At 46.9% G+C, this 19423-nt stretch overlaps 2 protein-coding genes across 2 annotated transcripts; both read right to left on the reverse strand.

Moving 5' to 3' along the window:
* Positions 1-2200: 2200 nt before the first annotated feature.
* Positions 2201-12181, reverse strand: znf365 (zinc finger protein 365; the record flags this gene model as incomplete). The annotated part of the gene is made up of 5 exons (XM_032510548.1): positions 2201-3176; positions 6540-6577; positions 8580-8775; positions 9454-9757; positions 11500-12181. Coding segments are annotated over 5 exons (1434 nt in total), but the record flags the coding sequence as incomplete, so codon positions are not given.
* Positions 12182-12974: 793 nt separating this feature from the next.
* sult6b1 (sulfotransferase family, cytosolic, 6b, member 1) lies at positions 12975-17862 on the reverse strand (the record flags this gene model as incomplete). The annotated part of the gene is given in 5 exon segments (XM_032510546.1): positions 12975-13044; positions 15525-15582; positions 15585-15638; positions 16913-17063; positions 17768-17862. Coding segments are annotated over 5 exon segments (428 nt in total), but the record flags the coding sequence as incomplete, so codon positions are not given.
* Positions 17863-19423: the final 1561 nt, after the last annotated feature.

Here is a 19423-nt window from a genome sequence, read left to right on the forward strand (position 1 = left end):
AATAGCGTCTTCAAAAGCACCCCCCCCCCCCCCCTCTTGTAGTCAACCAAGAGTCTTTTATTCTTGTTTTTAGGTTATCTTTGCCCATTCTTCTTCAAAGGTCTTCCAGTTCTTTGAGGTTTCTGCTCCTTTAAGTCTATCCATAGATTTTTAAATGTGTTGAGGTCGGGAGATTGTGAGGCCATGGCAAAACCTGCAGTTTCCGCCTCTGGATGTAATCCGCCGTGGATTTGAGGTGTTTTTAGGATCGTCGTCCAATTGTAGAAGCCGTCCTCTCTTGACTCAGCTTTTTTCACAGGTGGCATCAAGTTAGGGTCCAAAATTGCTGAAATTCTTTGACTTTGGAGATTTTTCCATCTTTCTTGGCTTCTTTATGCACAATACAATAATACAAATTTTGCAGCCCACTCTCATTCCCCCCTGCTCTGGCGTTTCCCCCTCTCATTCCCCCTGCTCTGGCGATTCCCCCTCTCATTCCCCCTGCTCTGGCGTGTCCCCCTCTCATTACCCTTGCTCTGGAGTGTCCCCCTCTCATTCCCCCTGCTCTGCGTTTCCCCTCTCTTCCCCTGCTCTGGGTCGTTTCCCCCCTCCATTCCCCCCTCTCATCCCCCTGCTCTGGCTTTTCCCCCTCTCATTCCCCCTGCTCTGGCGTTTCCCCCCCTCTCATTCCCCTGTTATGGCGTTTCCCCCCTGTCATTCCCCCTGCTCTGGCATTTCCCCTGTCATTCCCCTGCTCTGGCGTTTCCTCCTTTCATTCCCCCTGCTTTGGCGTTTCTCCCTCTCATTCCCCCTGCTCTGGCGTTTCCCCCTCTCATTCCCATTATGGCGTTTCCCCCTCTCATTCCCCATTATGGCGTTTCCCCCCTCATTCCCCCTGTTATGGCGTTTCCCCCTCTCATTCCCCCTGCTCTGGTGTTTCCCCCTCGTCATTCCCCTTGCTCTGGCGTTTCCCACCTCTCATTCCCCCTGCCTCTGGCGTTCCCCTCTCCTTCCCCCTGCTCTGGCGTTTCCCCCTCTCATTCCCCCTGCTCTGGCGTTTCCCCTCTCATTCCCCCTGCTCTGGCGTTTCCCACCTCTCATTCCCCCTGCTCTGGCGTTTCCCTCTCTCATTCCCCCTGCTCTGGCGTTCCCCCTCTCATTCCCCCTGCTCTGGCGTTTCCCCCTCTCATTCCCCCTGCTCTGGCATTTCCCCCTCTCATTCCCCCTGCTCTGGCGTTTCCCCTCTCATTCCCCCTGCTCTGTTGTTTTAACCCTTCTCATTCCCCTGCTCTGGCGTTTCCCCCTCTCATTCCCCCTGCTCTGGTGTTTCCCCCTCTCATTCCCCTGCTCTGGCGTTTCCCCCTCTCATTCCCCCTGCTCTGGTGTTTCCCCCTCTCCTTCCCCATGCTCTGGCGTTTCCCCTCTCATCCCCCTGCTCTGGCGTTTCCCCCTCTCATTCCCCCTGCTCTGGCGTTTCCCCCTCTCATTCCCCTGCTCTGGCGTTTCCCCCTCTCATTCCCCCTGCTCTGGCGTTTCCCCCTCTCATTCCCCTGCTCTGGCGTTTCCCCCTCTCATTCCCCCTGCTCTGGCGTTTCCCCCTCTCATTCCCCTGCTTTGGTGTTTCCCCTCTCATTCCCCCTGCTCTGGCGTTTCCCCCTCTCATTCCCCCTGCTCTGGCATTTTCCCCATTTCATTCCCCCTACTCTCGCGTTTCCCCCTTTCATTCCCCCTGCTCTGGCGTTTCCCTCTTTCATTCCCCCTGCTCTGGCGTTTCCCTCTTTCATTCCCCCTGCAGGCTTGACAATTGGTGCTTTCACAAAGTATTTTAGATAAATAAATAGTGTGGTACACAGTCTCAAGTGAAATCAGTGTGTCTGATGTAGGCGGGGCCAGAGGAGAGCTGCACCAATCACATCGGTGTATCTGATGTAGGCGGGGCCAGAGGCGTGCTGAACCAATCACATCAGTGTGTCTGATGTAGGCGGGGCAAGAGGGAGCTGAACCAATCACATCGGTGTATCTGATGTAGGCGGGGCCAGAGGAGAGCTGGACCAATCACATCGGTGTATCTGATGTAGGCGGGGCCAGAGGAGAGCTGGACCAATCACATCGGTGTATCTGATGTAGGCGGGGCCAGAGGAGAGCTGGACCAATCACATCGGTGTATCTGATGTAGGCGGGGCCAGAGGGAGCTGAACCAATCACATCAGTGTGTCTGATGTAGGCGGGGCCAGAGGAGAGCTGGACCAATCACATCGGTGTGTCTGATGTAGGCGGGGCCAGAGGCGTGCTGAACCAATCAGATCGGTGTATCTGATGTAGGCGGGGCCAGAGGAGAGCTGCACCAATCACATCGGTGTATCTGATGTAGGCGGGACCAGGGGAGAGCTGGACCAATCACATCGGTGTATCTGATGTAGGCGGGGCCAGAGGAGAGCTGAAAAGATGACGACAATCTAATCTACCAGTTAGCTTCGCTGGTTGCTAAGCGTACGGGGCCCTGGATACGTCAGCCCGTGGGTTGTCGTGATTGGTTGTAGTGTTATCTTCACCATTACATGACGCCGGACCCTTAATCTTTCCGATTTGGGTCTGGATTTCCAGGCTACTTGTTATCAATTTAGGAAAACGTAACTGTACATTAGGATATCTTGATATATTATTCCATCAAAGGACAACAACTTACATTGAATATCTGCACAGCCCTATAACTGTAACACATACTGTGCTAATGAGACAAGAGACTAGAAGCTGTCATTCGTTTATAAGTCTGAACACTGAAAGGTTTTCCCACTGTTACGTCCCCAGACCCTCCTCCGCGGCGCTGTGGAGGAGGGTCTGGCAATGCGGGACTAATAAATACTGAATACTGCGATACTGAAGGAGGAATCACTTTGGCGTAAAGTGCTCTAAAAGAAGCTTGACGTGAAAGTGACAGTACTGTAGTTTTCCATTGGTTGATAAAGTCACCCCCCCCCCGGTTCTACGCCTCGTACCCGGCGGAGCGGCGCCGCTGGTGGTTCCAGATGTCGTCTCTGTGTTCGGGTCGGCAGAACAGCCGGGACGACTGCGCCAGACGCTCCCGGTGCTCCCGGTCGGGTTTGGAGAACAGAGGACCGCCGCCGCCGCCGAACTGCGAGGAGGAGTGGCTTCTGTTGTCGTGGAAACCAGACGAGGACAGCTGACCTCCCGCTGACCTGGAAAACAAGTGTTCAGATCCTCTGCTTCAGTGAAAGTACTAGTAGTAGTACTGATACCACACAGTAAACATACTCTGTTTCAGTGAAAGTACTAATACCACACTGTAAACTTACTCTGTTACAAGTTAAAGTACTAATACCACACTGTAAACTTACTCTGTTACAAGTTAAAGTACTAATACCACACTGTAAACTTACTCTGTTACAAGTTAAAGTACTAAGTTATAAGTTAAAGTACAAATACCACACTGTAAACCTACTCTGTTACAAGTTAAAGTACTGATACCACACTGTAAACATACTCTGTTACAAGTTAAAGTACTAATACCACACTGTAAACATACTCTGTTACAAGTTAAAGTACTAATACCACACTGTAAACATACTCTGTTACAAGTTAAAGTACTAATACCACACTGTAAACATACTCTGTTACAAGTTAAAGTACTAAGTTACAAGTTAAAGTACTAATACCACACTGTAAACTTACTCTGTTACAAGTTAAAGTACTAATACCACACTGTAAACTTACTCTGTTACAAGTTAAAGTACTAATACCACACTGTAAACATACTCTGTTACAAGTTAAAGTACTAAGTTATAAGTTAAAGTACAAATACCACACTGTAAACCTACTCTGTTACAAGTTAAAGTACTGATACCACACTGTAAACATACTCTGTTACAAGTTAAAGTACTAATACCACACTGTAAACATACTCTGTTACAAGTTAAAGTACAAATACCACACTGTAAACTTACTCTGTTACAAGTTAAAGTACTAATACCACACTGTAAACATACTCTGTTACAAGTTAAAGTACTAATACCACACTGTAAACATACTCTGTTACAAGTTAAAGTACTAATACCACACTGTAAACTTACTCTGTTACAAGTTAAAGTACTAATACCACACTGTAAAAATACTCTGTTACAAGTAAAAGTACTGCTTTTAAAATGTAACTTCAGTAAAAGTGTGTAAGAATAATCAGGAGAATGTAGTTAAAGTATTAAAGGGAAGAAGAATCCTCTCGTAGTAGAAAGAGTAAAGGACCCAATCAGCTGATATATGACATCATCATCTCAGATGATATATGACATCATCATCTCAGCTGATATATGACATCATCATCTCAGCTGATATATGACATCATCTCAGCTGATACATGACATCATCATCTCAGCTGATATGACATCATCATCTCAGCTGATATATGACATCATCATCTCAGCTGATATATGACATCATCATCTCAGCTGATATATGACATCATCATCTCAGCTGATATATGACATCATCATCTCAGCTGATATATGACATCATCATCTCAGATGGACCTGTAGTTAACATCCGATCATTAACTACATGTGTTTAATGTGCAGGAATCTGAATGTGGAAAGTAACTAGTAACTAAAGTAACTAGTAACTAAAGTAACTAGTAACTAAAGCTGTCAGATGAATGTAGTGGAGTAACTAAAGTAACTAGTAACTAAAGTAACTAGTAACTAAAGCTGTCAGATGAATGTAGAGGAGTAACTAAAGTAACTAGTAACTAAAGCTGTCAGATGAATGTAGTGGAGTAACTAAAGTAACTAGTAACTAAAGCTGTCAGATGAATGTAGCGGAGTAACTAAAGTAACTAGTAACTAAAGTAACTAGTAACTAAAGCTGTCAGATGAATGTAGTGGAGTAACTAAAGTAACTAGTAACTAAAGTAACTAGTAACTAAAGCTGTCAGATGAATGTAGAGGAGTAACTAAAGTAACTAGTAACTAAAGCTGTCAGATGAATGTAGTGGAGTAACTAAAGTAACTAGTAACTAAAGCTGTCAGATGAATGTAGCGGAGTAACTAAAGTAACTAGTAACTAAAGTAACTAGTCACTAAAGCTGTCAGATGAATGTAGTGGAGTAACTAAAGTAACTAGTAACTAAAGCTGTCAGATGAATGTAGCGGAGTAACTAAAGTAACTAGTGACTAAAGTAACTAGTAACTAAAGCTGTCAGATGAATGCAGTTAAGTAACTAAAGTAACTAGTAACTAAAGCTGTCAGATGAATGTAGTGGAGTAACTAAAGTAACTAGTAACTAAAGTAACTAGTAACTAAAGCTGTCAGATGAATGTAGTGGAGTAACTAAAGTAACTAGTATCTAGTAACTAAAGCTGTCAGATGAATGTAGTGGAGTAACTAAAGTAACTAGTAACTAAAGCTGTCAGATGAATGTAGCGGAGTAACTAAAGTAACTAGTAACTAAAGTAACTAGTCACTAAAGCTGTCAGATGAATGTAGTGGAGTAACTAAAGTAACTAGTAACTAAAGTAACTAGTAACTAAAGCTGTCAGATGAATGCAGTGGAGTAACTAAAGTAACTAGTAACTAAAGCTGTCAGATGAATGTAGCGGAGTAACTTAAGTAACTAGTAACTAAAGTAACTAGTAACTAAAGCTGTCAGATGAATGTAGTGGAGTAACTAAAGTAACTAGTAACTAAAGTAACTAGTAACTAAAGCTGTCAGATGAATGTAGTGGAGTAACTAAAGTAACTAGTAACTAAAGTAACTAGTAACTAAAGCGGTCAGATGAATGTAGGGGAGTAACTAAAGTAACTAGTAACTAAAGTAACTAGTAACTAAAGCTATCAGATGAATGCAGTGGAGTAACTAAAGTAACTAGTAACTAAAGTAACTAATAACTAAAGCTGTCAGATGAATGTAGTGGAGTAACTAAAGTAACTAGTAACTAAAGTAACTAGTAACTAAAGCTATCAGATGAATGCAGTGGAGTAACTAAAGTAACTAGTAACTAAAGTAACTGGTAACTAAAGCTGTCAGATGAATGTAGCGGAGTAACTAAAGTAACTAGTAACTAAAGCTGTCAGATGAATGTAGTGGAGTAACTAAAGTAACTAGTAACTAAAGTAACTAGTAACTAAAGCTGTCAGATGAATGCAGTTAAGTAACTAAAGTAACTAGTAACTAAAGCTGTCAGATGAATGTAGTGGAGTAACTAAAGTAACTAGTAACTAAAGCTGTCAGATGAATGTAGTGAAGTAACTAAAGTAACTAGTAACTAAAGTAACTAGTAACTAAAGCTGTCAGATGAATGTAGTGAAGTAACTAAAGTAACTAGTAACTAAAGTAACTAGACGGTACAAAGATGGAACAGAAGTGAGATGTCTCACTCTGGAGCTAAAACAGAGAGCTCAACACACCGGGTGAAAAGAGGAGCTGCGGCAATGTGCAGTATGACACAAATATGGTGTTTTACAGTTATGACCCTGAAGATGAGCGGAACAGGGGCCCTTTAAGATTTTAAGACCCCATGTGACATCATGCGAGCCGACGTGGAGGCGCTCACCTGCTTTTAGTGATTCTGCGAGGTCCGTTATCAGGTGGCTGCTGGTACGGATGAGGACACAGAAAAGGTCAAAGGTTAACAATGGGGGGAGGGGGGGGGAATCAGTAGACGCCTCCCGATACAATATCATTAATCATAAAGTTAAAGGAATGGATGTTGATGATAATCACAGACTGGAATATGTCAACTTTTACTCAACACTATTTCAACAACACTTCCATTTGGTTTCAAATGCTATAAAATTGAATAAGACGCCCCAAAATGAGGACAACATGAGGACAACATGAAGGCAACATGAAGGTAACATGAGGACAACATGAGGACAACATGGGGACAACATGGGGACAACATGAGGACAACATGGGGACAACATGGGGACAACATGGGGACAACATGAGGACAACATGAGGACAACATGGGGACAACATGGGGACAACATGAAGGCAACATGAAGGTAACATGAGGACAACATGGGGACAACATGAAGGCAACATGAAGGTAACATGAGGACAACATGAGGACAACATGAAGACAACATGAAGACAACATGAGGGCAACATGAGGACAACATGGGGACAACATGAGGACAACATGAAGGCAACATGAAGGTAACATGAGGACAACATGAGGACAACATGAAGACAACATGAGGACAACATGGGGACAACATGGGGACAACATGAGGACAACATGAGGACAACATGGGGACAACATGGGGACAACATGGGGACAACATGAGGACAACATGAGGACAACATGGGGACAACATGGGGACAACATGAAGGCAACATGAAGGTAACATGAGGACAACATGAGGACAACATGAAGACAACATGACGGCAACATGAGGGCAACATGGGGGCAACATGAGGGCAACATGGGGGCAACATGAGGACAACATGGGGACAACATGGGGACAACGTGAGGGCAACATGAGGGCAACATGAGAACATGAGGGCAACATGAGGGCAACATGAGGGCAACATGAGGACAACATGAGGACAACATGAGGGCAACATGAGGGCAACATGAGGGCAACATGAGGGCAACATGAGGACAACATGAGGGCAACATGAGGACAACATGGGGACAACATGGGGACAACATGGGGACAACATGAGGACAACATAAGGGACAACATGGGGACAACATGGGGACAACATGAAGGCAACATGAGGACAACATGAGGACAACATGAAGGTAACATGAGGACAACATGAGGACAACATGAAGACAACATGAGGGCAACATGAGGGCAACATGAGGGCAACATGGGGCAACATGGGGACAACATGAGGGCAACATGAGGGCAACATGAGGAGAACATGAGGGCAACATGAGGGCAACATGAGGGCAACATGAGGACAACATGAGGGCAACATGAGGGCAACATGAGGACAACATGAGGACAACATGAGGGCAACATGAGGGCAACATGAGGGCAACATGAGGAGAACATGAGGGCAACATGAGGACAACATGGGGACAACATGAGGGCAACATGAAGGTAACATGAGGACAACATGAGGACAACATAAGGACAACATGGGGACAACGTGAGGGCAACTTGAAGGCAACATGAGGACAACCTGAGGACAACATGAGGGCAACATGAGGGCAACATGAGGGCAACATGAGGGCAACATGGGGACAACATGGAGACAACATGAGGGCAACATGAAGACAGCATGGGGACAACATGAAGACAACATGGGGCAACATGAGGGCAACATGGGGACATGAGGGCAACATGAGGGCAACATGGGGATAACATGGGGACAACATGAGAACAACCTGAAGACAACATGAGGGCAACATGAGGGCAACATGAGGACAACCTGAAGACAACATGAGGGCAACATGAGGGCAACATGAGGACAACATGAGGCCAACATGAGGACAACATGGGGACATGAGGGCAACATGAGGGCAACTTGAGGGCAACGTGAGGGCAACATGGGGATAACATGGGGACAACATGAAGGTAACATGAGGACAACATGAGGACAACATGGGGATATGAGGCAACATGATGCGTACCTTGTAGTTATTGCCCTGGCTGCCGTTGCCCTGGCTGCCGTTGCCCTGGCTGCCGTTGCCCTGGTAATACTCCACCAGTCTCTCGGCCAGAGCGATGCGGTGCAGCAGGTTCTCGATGAAGCGCTGGATCCGAACCTTACCGCACGTCTCCTGTCGAGCCGCCGCCTCCAGGAACTTCTGGATGGTCAGAACCTCCCTGGAACACAAGCACAGCTCTTTAATGATTATATATATATTTATATTTATATATATTTATCTTTGGAGTTGGAATCAGAGACTGAAATCTTTTATTCTAAATCAGTGTCCTCAACCAAATCAAGTCACAACATCAAACTGAGTAATTTTAACGAATTTAACCCTCATGTTGTCCTCATGTTGTCTTCATGTTGCCCTCATGTTGTCCCCATGTTGCCCTCATGTTGCCCCCATGTTGTCTTCATGTTGCCCTCATGTTGTCTTCATATTGCCCTCATGTTGCCCCCCTGTTGTCCCCATGTTGTCCTCATTTTGCCTTCATGTTGTCCCCATGTTGCCCTCATGTTGCCCCCATGTTGCCCCCATGTTGCCCCCATGTTGTCCTCATGTTGCCCTCATGTTGTCCCCATGTTGCCCTCATGTTGTCCCCATGCTGCCCTCATGTTGTCCTCATGTTGTCCTCATGTTGCCCTCATGTTGCCCTCATGTTGCCCTCATGTTGCCCTCATGTTGTCCTCATGTTGTCCTCATGTTGTCCCCATGTTGCCCTCATGTTGTCTTCATGTTGTCCCCATGTTGCCCTCATGCTGTCTTTATATGTATATACATAGTATTGTGATGCTATTGTATGGTGATTCTCAGCTGAGTCCCCCCCCCCCCCCCCCCGATGCCCGTTTACCTCTCCCTGCGCTCCAGCTCGTTCTCCGAGGCGTTGAGCTGCTCCCGCAGCGCGGCGATCACCACGACGGCCACGTCCACCTGCCGGCTGAGCGCCCGCTCCCGGTCGGCGACCTCCTGCCGCTCCCGGGCCAGGTGCCGCGAGTGGGCGCGCTCGCTCAGCAGCTCGGTGTCGGCCTGGGCCAGCTCCGTGCTCACCTGGGCCAGCCGGCGCTGCATGGTGCCGTCGGCCGCACGCAGGATCCGGGCCAGCCGGCGCCGCACCGCCGCCGCCGCCGTCTCCACGCCCGAGTACGAGCTCTGCTCTGGGGGGGGGGGGGGGGGGGGGGGACGGGACAGGAGACGGGTCACGGGTCAAAGGAGACGGGTCACAGGAGACAGGACACACGCACACTTTAATAATAATTCCTGGTCTTTTCTCAGTTTATTTGACGAATGTTATTGTTATTTTGTTGTATTCATACAACAATTCATTCTTTTTTATATACTTTTTAACCCTCTGAGCCCGAGACACTCGCCCACGAGTAAAAAAAGTACCTCTGATTCATAGTTTAATAACTTTTGAACCATACAAGCGATTTACTCACTTTCGGTTTCGTTCGAATCCTGACGTTTTCGGCTTTACGGCGGCCTTTTCCGGGTCTTTCTAGCCTCTACGGGGGGTTTTCTATCCAGTCTGGAACTTCCAGCTTCTTTGGGCTTTAAAGCCACACTGTTATATCCAAGATTGGTCCACTTTATGTCCATAATTCATCGCGTTTTGGCTCATTTCTGCCGCTGGCTCGCTCTTCCGTCTCTCTCTCTGTCTGTCCCGTCTATTGTTTCAGGAAGTGCATGCCCATATATGGGAGATAAAGGCACCCCTCTTGTATGGAAGGCCAGAGGGGACAAAAATGCCTATATACTCTATGGAAGGCCAAATAATGCCCTATTTAGACACATATTTGCTTGTATAATATTGCTGTGGGTGTAATATCAATAAATATGACATTATTATGTTATTATTGGCATAAGTAAATGTCATGAGAGCAAAACGTCTTGACTTTTGTGGAAAAAATCCATGTATTTTGTCAACTGTATAAGTTATAATGATTATTTCTTCACAGTGTGACTCCCAAGACATATGAGAAGTGTTTTAGAGGTTTTACTGATATGTCTGTGATATCAATACATATCTGGAAGATTCATTTATTTATTTATTTATCTTTAAGGCCCTACAACCATTTTTAACATGCAAGTGACCTCACTGCAACCCAAATATTCTAATAACCCAGTTTGTCCTAAAAAAAAAATGCTGTTCATATCTTGACTGTAGACAACAGGGTTGATGTTTTACAAGCTTTTAAATAAAATAAATCCAGACGGAAATTAAACTGTAAAAATGGCCTCAGGGCCCCCAGGGTTAATGTCTTTTTTTCTTGCTAAAACTGCTGCTGGAACTTTCAATTTCCTCGAGGGAGTCATCCCAAAAGGATCAATATAGAGAAGTCTAAGTCTAAGTCTGACGCTGGAACCGCGATCATGGATCACTGAACAATTCAAACCAGCCAATCAGAGACTTTGTGAGTCACAGGCATCCAATGAAATCTTCTGTCTTCTGATTGAAAGCATGATGAACAGGCTCAATTAGCGTGGTACTGTTCAATTAACATTTGCTTTAGATTAGTAGTGAGAACTCATGAATAAGTCCTAAAAAAAAAAAATCGTGATTTCAATTGTAAGCAAAACAATAAAATCACGATTCATATTTTTCCCCGACTCGTGCTCCATAGCAGAGGTATTCAACATGGGGTCCGTGGCCCCTAGGGGGTCCTCAGAATAACTGCCAAAGTATGTCTAAAATGTCTTTGAAAGCTTATTTTTCTCAAAAATTTAAATATATCTAAAAAAAAAATACAATAATATGAATTATAGCCAATTATTAGGAAAGTATATATAAAATGGCCTGTTAATTTGGCCAAAAATTAAAGGTGAATTAAAGGAAAAGCCCCAAAAAGTAATCTTTAGAAAAAAGAAGAAAAAAAAAAGAAACTGAACCTGAACGCACCGACCAGGTCCAGGTCCAGGTCCAGGTCCAGGTCCAGGTCTGGCGGGTGTCTGACAGGCGCTGTAGGGGGGTGATGGTGGCATGTGTCTGACTTTTTGACGTCCTCCTCATTTCTACCTCCGTCTCTCCCTTCCCCTTCATCATCGTCCTCCTCTTCTCTCTCGTCTTCATCTTCTGTCCCAAATTCCTCTCCATCCTCCTCTTCCTCCTCCTCCTCCTCCTCCTCCTCCGCCTGCGTCCCCACGCCGACGCTCTGGGTGCGTCTCCGGGCGGAGGCGTACGAGCGGAGGCCCTCGTCGCCCCGGCTGTCGCTGAGCGAGCGGACGTGGGGGGGCCGCCACGCGCCGCCGCCCCCCCGCGGCCCCCCGCGGGTGGTCGGCGGGCCGGCGTCGTGCCAGGGGATCGCCGCCGACAACGGGTCGGGGGGTTTGCCCGTGATGCTGAAGGCGGCGCCGGGCGCCACGTCCGGCGAGCGGTACGAGTGGCGGCGCTCCAGGTGGGCGCGCAGCGACGCCAGGCTGCGGAAGCGCTCCAGGTCGCCGCATCGGGGGCAGCGGAAGGCAGGTCGCAGGAGGTGGGGGGGGTGGGGTGGCGGGGGCGGGGGTGGTCGGGGCGCCGCAGGCCGGGCCGTTCCTCTCCAAGAGGAACGAGCCAGAACCTCTGGAGCACAACTTCTGCTGCATCACTCTACACCTGGAACACGGACAAGAATCAACGTATCAATACACATAATATTAATAATAATAATAATAATAATAATAATGGTTGATGTGGCTCGGGGAAGTCTGGGGTCCCCCTGGTGGAGCTGCTGCTGCCCCCCCCCCCCCCCCAAGACCCGAGACCGGATAAGCAGATGAAGATGATGATGATGATGAAATAAAAAATGTAAAATGAATAAATTATATCTAACCCTTGTGTTGTCTTCCTGTCGACCATGAAAAAAAGTTATGGCATTTTCTGACATTTTTATCACTTTTCCAATGTAGTGGGTCCTTTTTTTTTTTTTTTTTTGGGATGTCTTTTCCAAAAGTTGTTGACATTTCTATCAATGACATTTTATGTGATGAAAAAAAAAACTGAAAATGGGTCAAATTTGACCAATATTTATTAACCCTTTATTGATCCTCTATGGGGATTAATCACAACTTACACTCTGTTGTTATTACACACTACACACAGGCCTGAACTACACACACATGCTCAGGTCCTATACATGCACTAAATGGAGAGGTGTGTGTGTGTGGTGTGTGTGTGTGTGTGTGTGTGTGTGTGTGTGGGGGGGGGGGGGGGGGCACTGCCAGTGTTGGACCATCACCCTGAGCCCTAATTTATTGTATTAATTATACTTTTTACACCTCTGTTTGTGACGCGTAACGTTCCCACTTTCCCTCCTGAGCCGATTAACCGGTGGAGTAATACAATTTTTTGCATGAACACGTGCAAACAAGAAGCTGATTGGTCGCTTCTCTAGCGTGTTAAAACCAGCCAATAGCGCGCCAGGTGGATGAGCCAGAGTCTGTGATTGGTTCCCGCAAAAACTGTGACCTGAAGCAGGAGAATTAAAGGTGCAGGTTTTTCCACAGAAATCAATGACCAGGCAGAGTGGGCGGGGCTTACCCGGTCTAGATGACTCTCTATACAATCAATTAATTAGACAATAGAACATAGACACACACTGTACAATAGAGACAACAATATACACAATATAATGTACACAACGTATATACAAATAAGACATAATATCAAGTCAAGTGCAAAATGGGGTGGGATGTAAAGTGCAAAAAGCAATAGTGCAAAGTAGTGTGCAAGATGCATTTTGGAATTAAATGCATTGTATATAAATCAGTTGATATATAATTCCTGTAGTTAAATCAATGTAGTAGCTTGATGGTACACTGATTTGGATTGTGCAACATTTAATAAAAGCCCAGATGACAGCAGGTTACCTGAGCAGGTGTTCTCCACACAGATACAAACAAAGCACACCTTAGTTTCCCTTTATGGCCACTTGATAATTGCGCAACAGGTCATTAAACACACATCTTTAGCACCATTAGCCAGCTGTGCGTTAGCGGGTATTTTGCCCCTATGATGGCGAAGGCATGTCCCGCCCTACTCTGCCTTACTCTGCCTCTGATTGGCTTACCCTGATAGTCCCGCCCATGAATCTAACCAATCCGCGAATAGCAGGCAACGCGTACTAGCCAATCAGAGCGCGAGTCATGCCTTCGCCATCCTAGTTGTACTTTAGCGTGTTAGCTTTGTTAGCTAACTGTTGCCGCTCGGAATGCTAACGGCAGCTAGCTAACGGAAAACCTTCGCTGAGTCATTGTTAGACAGCAAAGCCTGTCACGCGCCGCTCTTACCGGTTAATCGACTTCAAATGAACGTCTAACCGTCAGTGTCTCGAGACGTCATGTCGCAGATGGAGACCGACAGCAGCCCGCGTGACGTCATTCATTCAAACGGCGGACGGACGACCGTTAGGTTAGCGACAGCGCAACAACAACGCGATATCCGGTCAACCCTTTCACAATAAAACACACACGCAGTCGGTGTGATTGTTATTTCCGGTCTGGATTCGATTTTTGTATTTTTATTTTTGACCAGAAGTGGAAGAAGTACTCCGAACTTCACTACTTTTTACCTCTTAATACTTTAAGTCTCTTAAAGTCCACTTTATGGGGGGGTTGGGGGGGGGGGGGGGGGGGGGGGGGGGTAGTACAACCGGAAGTTCCCTATATGGATTAATAAGGTATATATTAAATGTTATTAAGTCCGGGTCTTTTTAATTAATGGGGGATTAATAAATGTATACATTATTATTATTGTTATAGAATTTCTAATTTCTGCTTTTTTAACTCAAACATTAGGTGTAATTTCCTATATATGAGGTTTATTGACCATAAATTCCAAAAATAACTAAAACTAAAGTTAATAAGTTAGAGTTACGTAGTGTTAAAACATCAAAAAAAGTGGCAAATATTGAAAAAAGTGTAGAAAAAAGGGACAAAATGTAAGAAAAAGTTAAAAAAAACATCGACACAAAGCGTCAACAAAAGTGTTAAGTGTCCTGGGTCTTCCCCGAGGCCTCCTCCCAGCTGGACGTCCCTCCACCTAGTCCTGGGTCTTCCCCGAGGCCTCCTCCCAGCTGGACGTCCCTCCACCTAGTCCTGGGTCTTCCCCGAGACCTCCTCCCAGCTGGACGTCCCTCCACCTCCACCTAGTCCTGGGTCTTCCCCGAGGCCTCCTCCCAGCTGGACGTCCCTCCACCTCCACCTAGTCCTGGGTCTTCCCCGAGACCTCCTCCCAGCTGGACGTCCCTCCATCTAGTCCTGGGTCTTCCCCGAGGCCTCCTCCCAGCTGGACGTCCCTCCACCTAGTCCTGGGTCTTCCCCGAGGCCTCCTCCCAGCTGGACGTCCCTCCACCTCCACCTAGTCCTGGGTCTTCCCCGAGACCTCCTCCCAGCTGGACGTCCCTCCACCTAGTCCTGGGTCTAAGAGCGCTGCTTATTGTATTATATAAACCTCTAAATAATTGGAATAACACACGTGTAAATCACAAAAATAAACAGTAACAATACAAATACAAGTTTAGTAAAGACATTTATTTAATAAGCAGTTTTATGCTTGAATTTTCTCAGGGTAGGCGGAGCCTAGCTTGTAGCCCACTAGCGTGCTAAGCTAGGTTTCCTCCACTAGTTAGCCGCCGTAGCATCTCTCCTCGGCCGCCATGTTTACACAAGAGAACGCTCTCTTCCTATTGGTCAGTACAAGACATCGTCCACGCTTGACATCGTGAAGCGTCCCAGGCGTCGGATCGCTGATCTTTGATGATGTCACGCTACAAGAGGTCGCGACCTTCATTGTCGGGCACGACCTTGAACATTTGTCTGTCTGTCGGGTCCAAACCGGGCTGATTGTGTGGTCTGATGCTGGCGTTGGAGTCCCGGGGTTTTACACAGGGTGGGGTGGGGGGGGGGGGGGGGGGGGGGGGGGGGGTGGGGGGGGGGGGGGGGGGGGGCAGCTGGTAGTTGAGCTTGTCTCCCAGCCTTGTCCCCGCCAGGTGTTTGTTGAGACGGCGTCCATCTCTCGGCTCTGTTCTGGTGTGAAGTGGTTCCTCCAATCACCGACCTCGCCTGCTCGGGGACACAAACACCAGCCGTCAAACCCTCAGGAGACATTTCATTATTTATGTCTTGTATTGTCCTCTCGCTATACTCTCTTTCCATCTGTGTGCATTTATGTCCCGCTAATGCTAATTAAGCTAGTTAACCCTAATGTTGCCCTCATGTTGTCTTCATGTTGTCCTCATGTTGTCTTCATGTTGTCCTCATGTTGTCCCCATGTTGCCCTCATGTTGTCCTCATGTTGTCCCCATGTTGCCCTCATGTTGTCCTCATGTTGTCCTCATGTTGTCCCCATGTTGTCCCCATGTTGCCCTCATGTTGCCCTCATGTTGTCCCCATGTTGTCCCCATGTTGCCCTCATGTTGTCCCCATGTTGCCCCCATGTTGTCCCCATGTTGCCCTCATGTTTTCCTCATGTTGTGCTCATGTTGTCCTCATGTTGCCCCCATGCTGTCCCCATGTTGTCCCCATGTTGCCTTCATGTTGTCTTCATGTTGTCTTCATGTTGTCCCCATGTTGTCCCCATGTTGCCCTCAGGTTGTCCCCATGTTGCCCTCATGTTGTCCCTCTGTTACCCCATGGTGTCCCCATGGTGTCCTCATGCTGTCCTCATGTTGCCCCCATGTTGTCCCCATGTTGCCCTTGAGTTGTCCCCATGTTGTCCCCATGTTGCCCTTGAGTTGTCCCATGTTGTCCCCATGTTGTCCATGTAGGCTAGTCCTCATGTTGCCCTCATGTTGTCCCCATGTTGTCCTCATGTTGTCCCCATGTTGCCCTCAAGTTGTCCCCATGTTGTCCTTATGTTGTCCCCATGTTGTCCTTGAGTTGTCCCCATGTTGTCCCCATATTGTCCCCATGTAGTCCTCATGTTGCCCTCATGTTGTCCCCATGTTGTCCTCATGTTGTCCCCATGTTGCCCTCAAGTTGTCCCCATGTTGTCCTCATGTTGTCCTCATGTTGTCCCATGAGTTGTCCCCATGTTGTCACCATGTTGTATCCATGTTGTCCTCATGTTGTCCTCATGTTGTCCCCATGTTGTCCTCATGTTGTCCCCATGTTGCCCTCAAGTTGTCCCCATGTTGTCCTCATGTTGTCCCCATGTTGTCCCCATGTCCCCATGTAGTCCTCATGTTGCCCTCATGTTGTCCCCATGTTGTCCTCATGTTGTCCCCATGTTGCCCTCAAGTTGTCCCCATGTTGTCCTCATGTTGTCCCCATGTTGCCCTTGAGTTGTCCCCATGTTGTCCCCATATTGTCCCCATGTTGTCCTCATGTTAAAGCACCTTTCCTGAAGATGACGTTTCCCATGGTGCCGAGGGAGTTGCTCTCCTTCATGGCGGTGAAGGTGCTCCGCTCGGCGACCTGCTGCACCTGAGCCTCCGTCAGGGAGAAGCCGAAGAAGGTGGAGATCCGACGCACGCCCTCGCCCAGGTCCTGCAGGACAGGGACCAGAATCAGAGCCGGGACAGACAGGCAGACAGGCAGGCAGGCAGACAGGCAGACAGGCAGACAGACAGACAGACAGGTAGACAGGCAGGCAGACAGACAGACAGACAGACAGACAGACAGGTAGGCAGACTCTCATATGCACACATGTATCACACACATACACGCATGTACCTACATATCACACACATACACACATACATATATCACACACATACACACATATACTCACACATACACACATATACACACATATATCACACATACATACACACACATGTATCACACATATACACACACATATATACACAAATATAACCACATATATCACACACATCACACATATATCACACACATATACACACATATACACACACACATATATACACATGTATCACCAAAATATCACACATATACCCAGATATATCACACATATACACACATATATCACACATGTATCACACACATACATACACATACATCACCAACATATCACACACATATATACACATAAATCACACAAATCACACATATACATACACGTATACACACATATACACACATAAATCACCAATATATCACACACATGTCAAACACATACACACATACAGGCTCATTTCCAGAGACACTAGCTGATGTAGTGACTTTGAACTGTAAATAATAACTTTATGAAGTGAGTTGTTGACGTGCACCTGTTTGAGATCTTCATAGGTCACAATCATCACGTCGGGGTCGTCCATCCTCTTCTCCCAGGCCAACGCGTGGTCGAAGTACGACCCCCAGGGAACTACACACACCACACACACACACCACACACACACACCACACACACACACCACACACACACACACTCACACACACACCACACACACCCACAACACACACACACACAACACCACACACACCACACAGAAACACACACACACACACACACACACACCACACACACACACACACACACACACACACACACACAAAAACACACACACAACACACACACCACCACACACACACACCACACACACAACACACACACACACACCACACACACACCACACACACACACAACACACCCACACACACACACAGAAACACACACACACACACACACACACACACACAGAAACAAGACACACAACACACGAAACACACACCCACACCACAGAAAACACACACACACACACAATCATGTATTTGGGGGAATAAAAAGAACACTGACAACATGAGGACAACATGAGGACAACATGAGACAACATGGGGACAACATAGGGACAACATAGGGACAACTTGGGACAACATGGAGGACAACATGAGAACAACATGGGGACAACATGAGGGCAACATGAGGACAACATGAGGGCAACATGGGGACAGCACGAGGACAACATGAGGACAACATGAGGACAACATGAGGACAACATGAAGACAACATAAAGACAACATGAGGGCAACATGAGGACAACACGGGGACAACATGCGGGCAACATGAGGGCAACATGAGGGCAACATGAGGACAACATGAGGGCGACATGAGGACAACATGAGGACAACATGAGGGTAACATGAGAACAACATGGGGACAACATGAGGACAACATGAGGGCGACATGAGGACAACATGAGGACAACATGAGGGTAACATGAGGACAACATGAGGGCAACATGAAGACAACATGAGGACCACATGAGGACAACATGAGGGCAACATGGGGACAGCACGAGGACAACATGAGGGCAACATTGGGACAGCACGAGGACAACATGAGGGCAACATGGGGACAGCACGAGGACAACATGAGGGCAACATGAGGAGAACATGAGGACAACATGAAGACAACATGAAGACAACATGAGGGCAACCATAGGACAACATGTAGACAAATGAGGGCAACATGAGGGCAACACGGGGAACAACATGAGGACAACATGAGGCAACATGAGGGCACAATGAAGACACACTGAGGACCACATGAGGACAACATGGGACAACATAAGGACAACATGAAGACAACATGAGGACCACATGAGGACAACATGAGGGCAACATGAGGACAACATGAGGACAACATGGGGACAACATGAGACAACATGAGGACAACATGGGGACAACATGAGGACAACATGAGGGCGACATGAGGACACATGAGGACAACATGAGGACACATGAGGGTAACATAGGACAACATGAGGGCAACATGAAGACAACATGAGGACCACATGAGGACAACATGAGGGCAACATGGGGACAGCACGAGGACAACATGAGGGGCAACATTGGGACAGCACGAGGACAACATGAGGGCAACATGGGGACAGCACGAGGACACATGAGGGCAACATGAGGAGAAC

The sequence above is a fragment of the Etheostoma spectabile genome, unplaced genomic scaffold (assembly GCF_008692095.1).
Source record: "Etheostoma spectabile isolate EspeVRDwgs_2016 unplaced genomic scaffold, UIUC_Espe_1.0 scaffold00569949, whole genome shotgun sequence".
In the NCBI taxonomy this organism is placed as follows: Eukaryota; Metazoa; Chordata; class Actinopteri; order Perciformes; family Percidae; genus Etheostoma; species Etheostoma spectabile.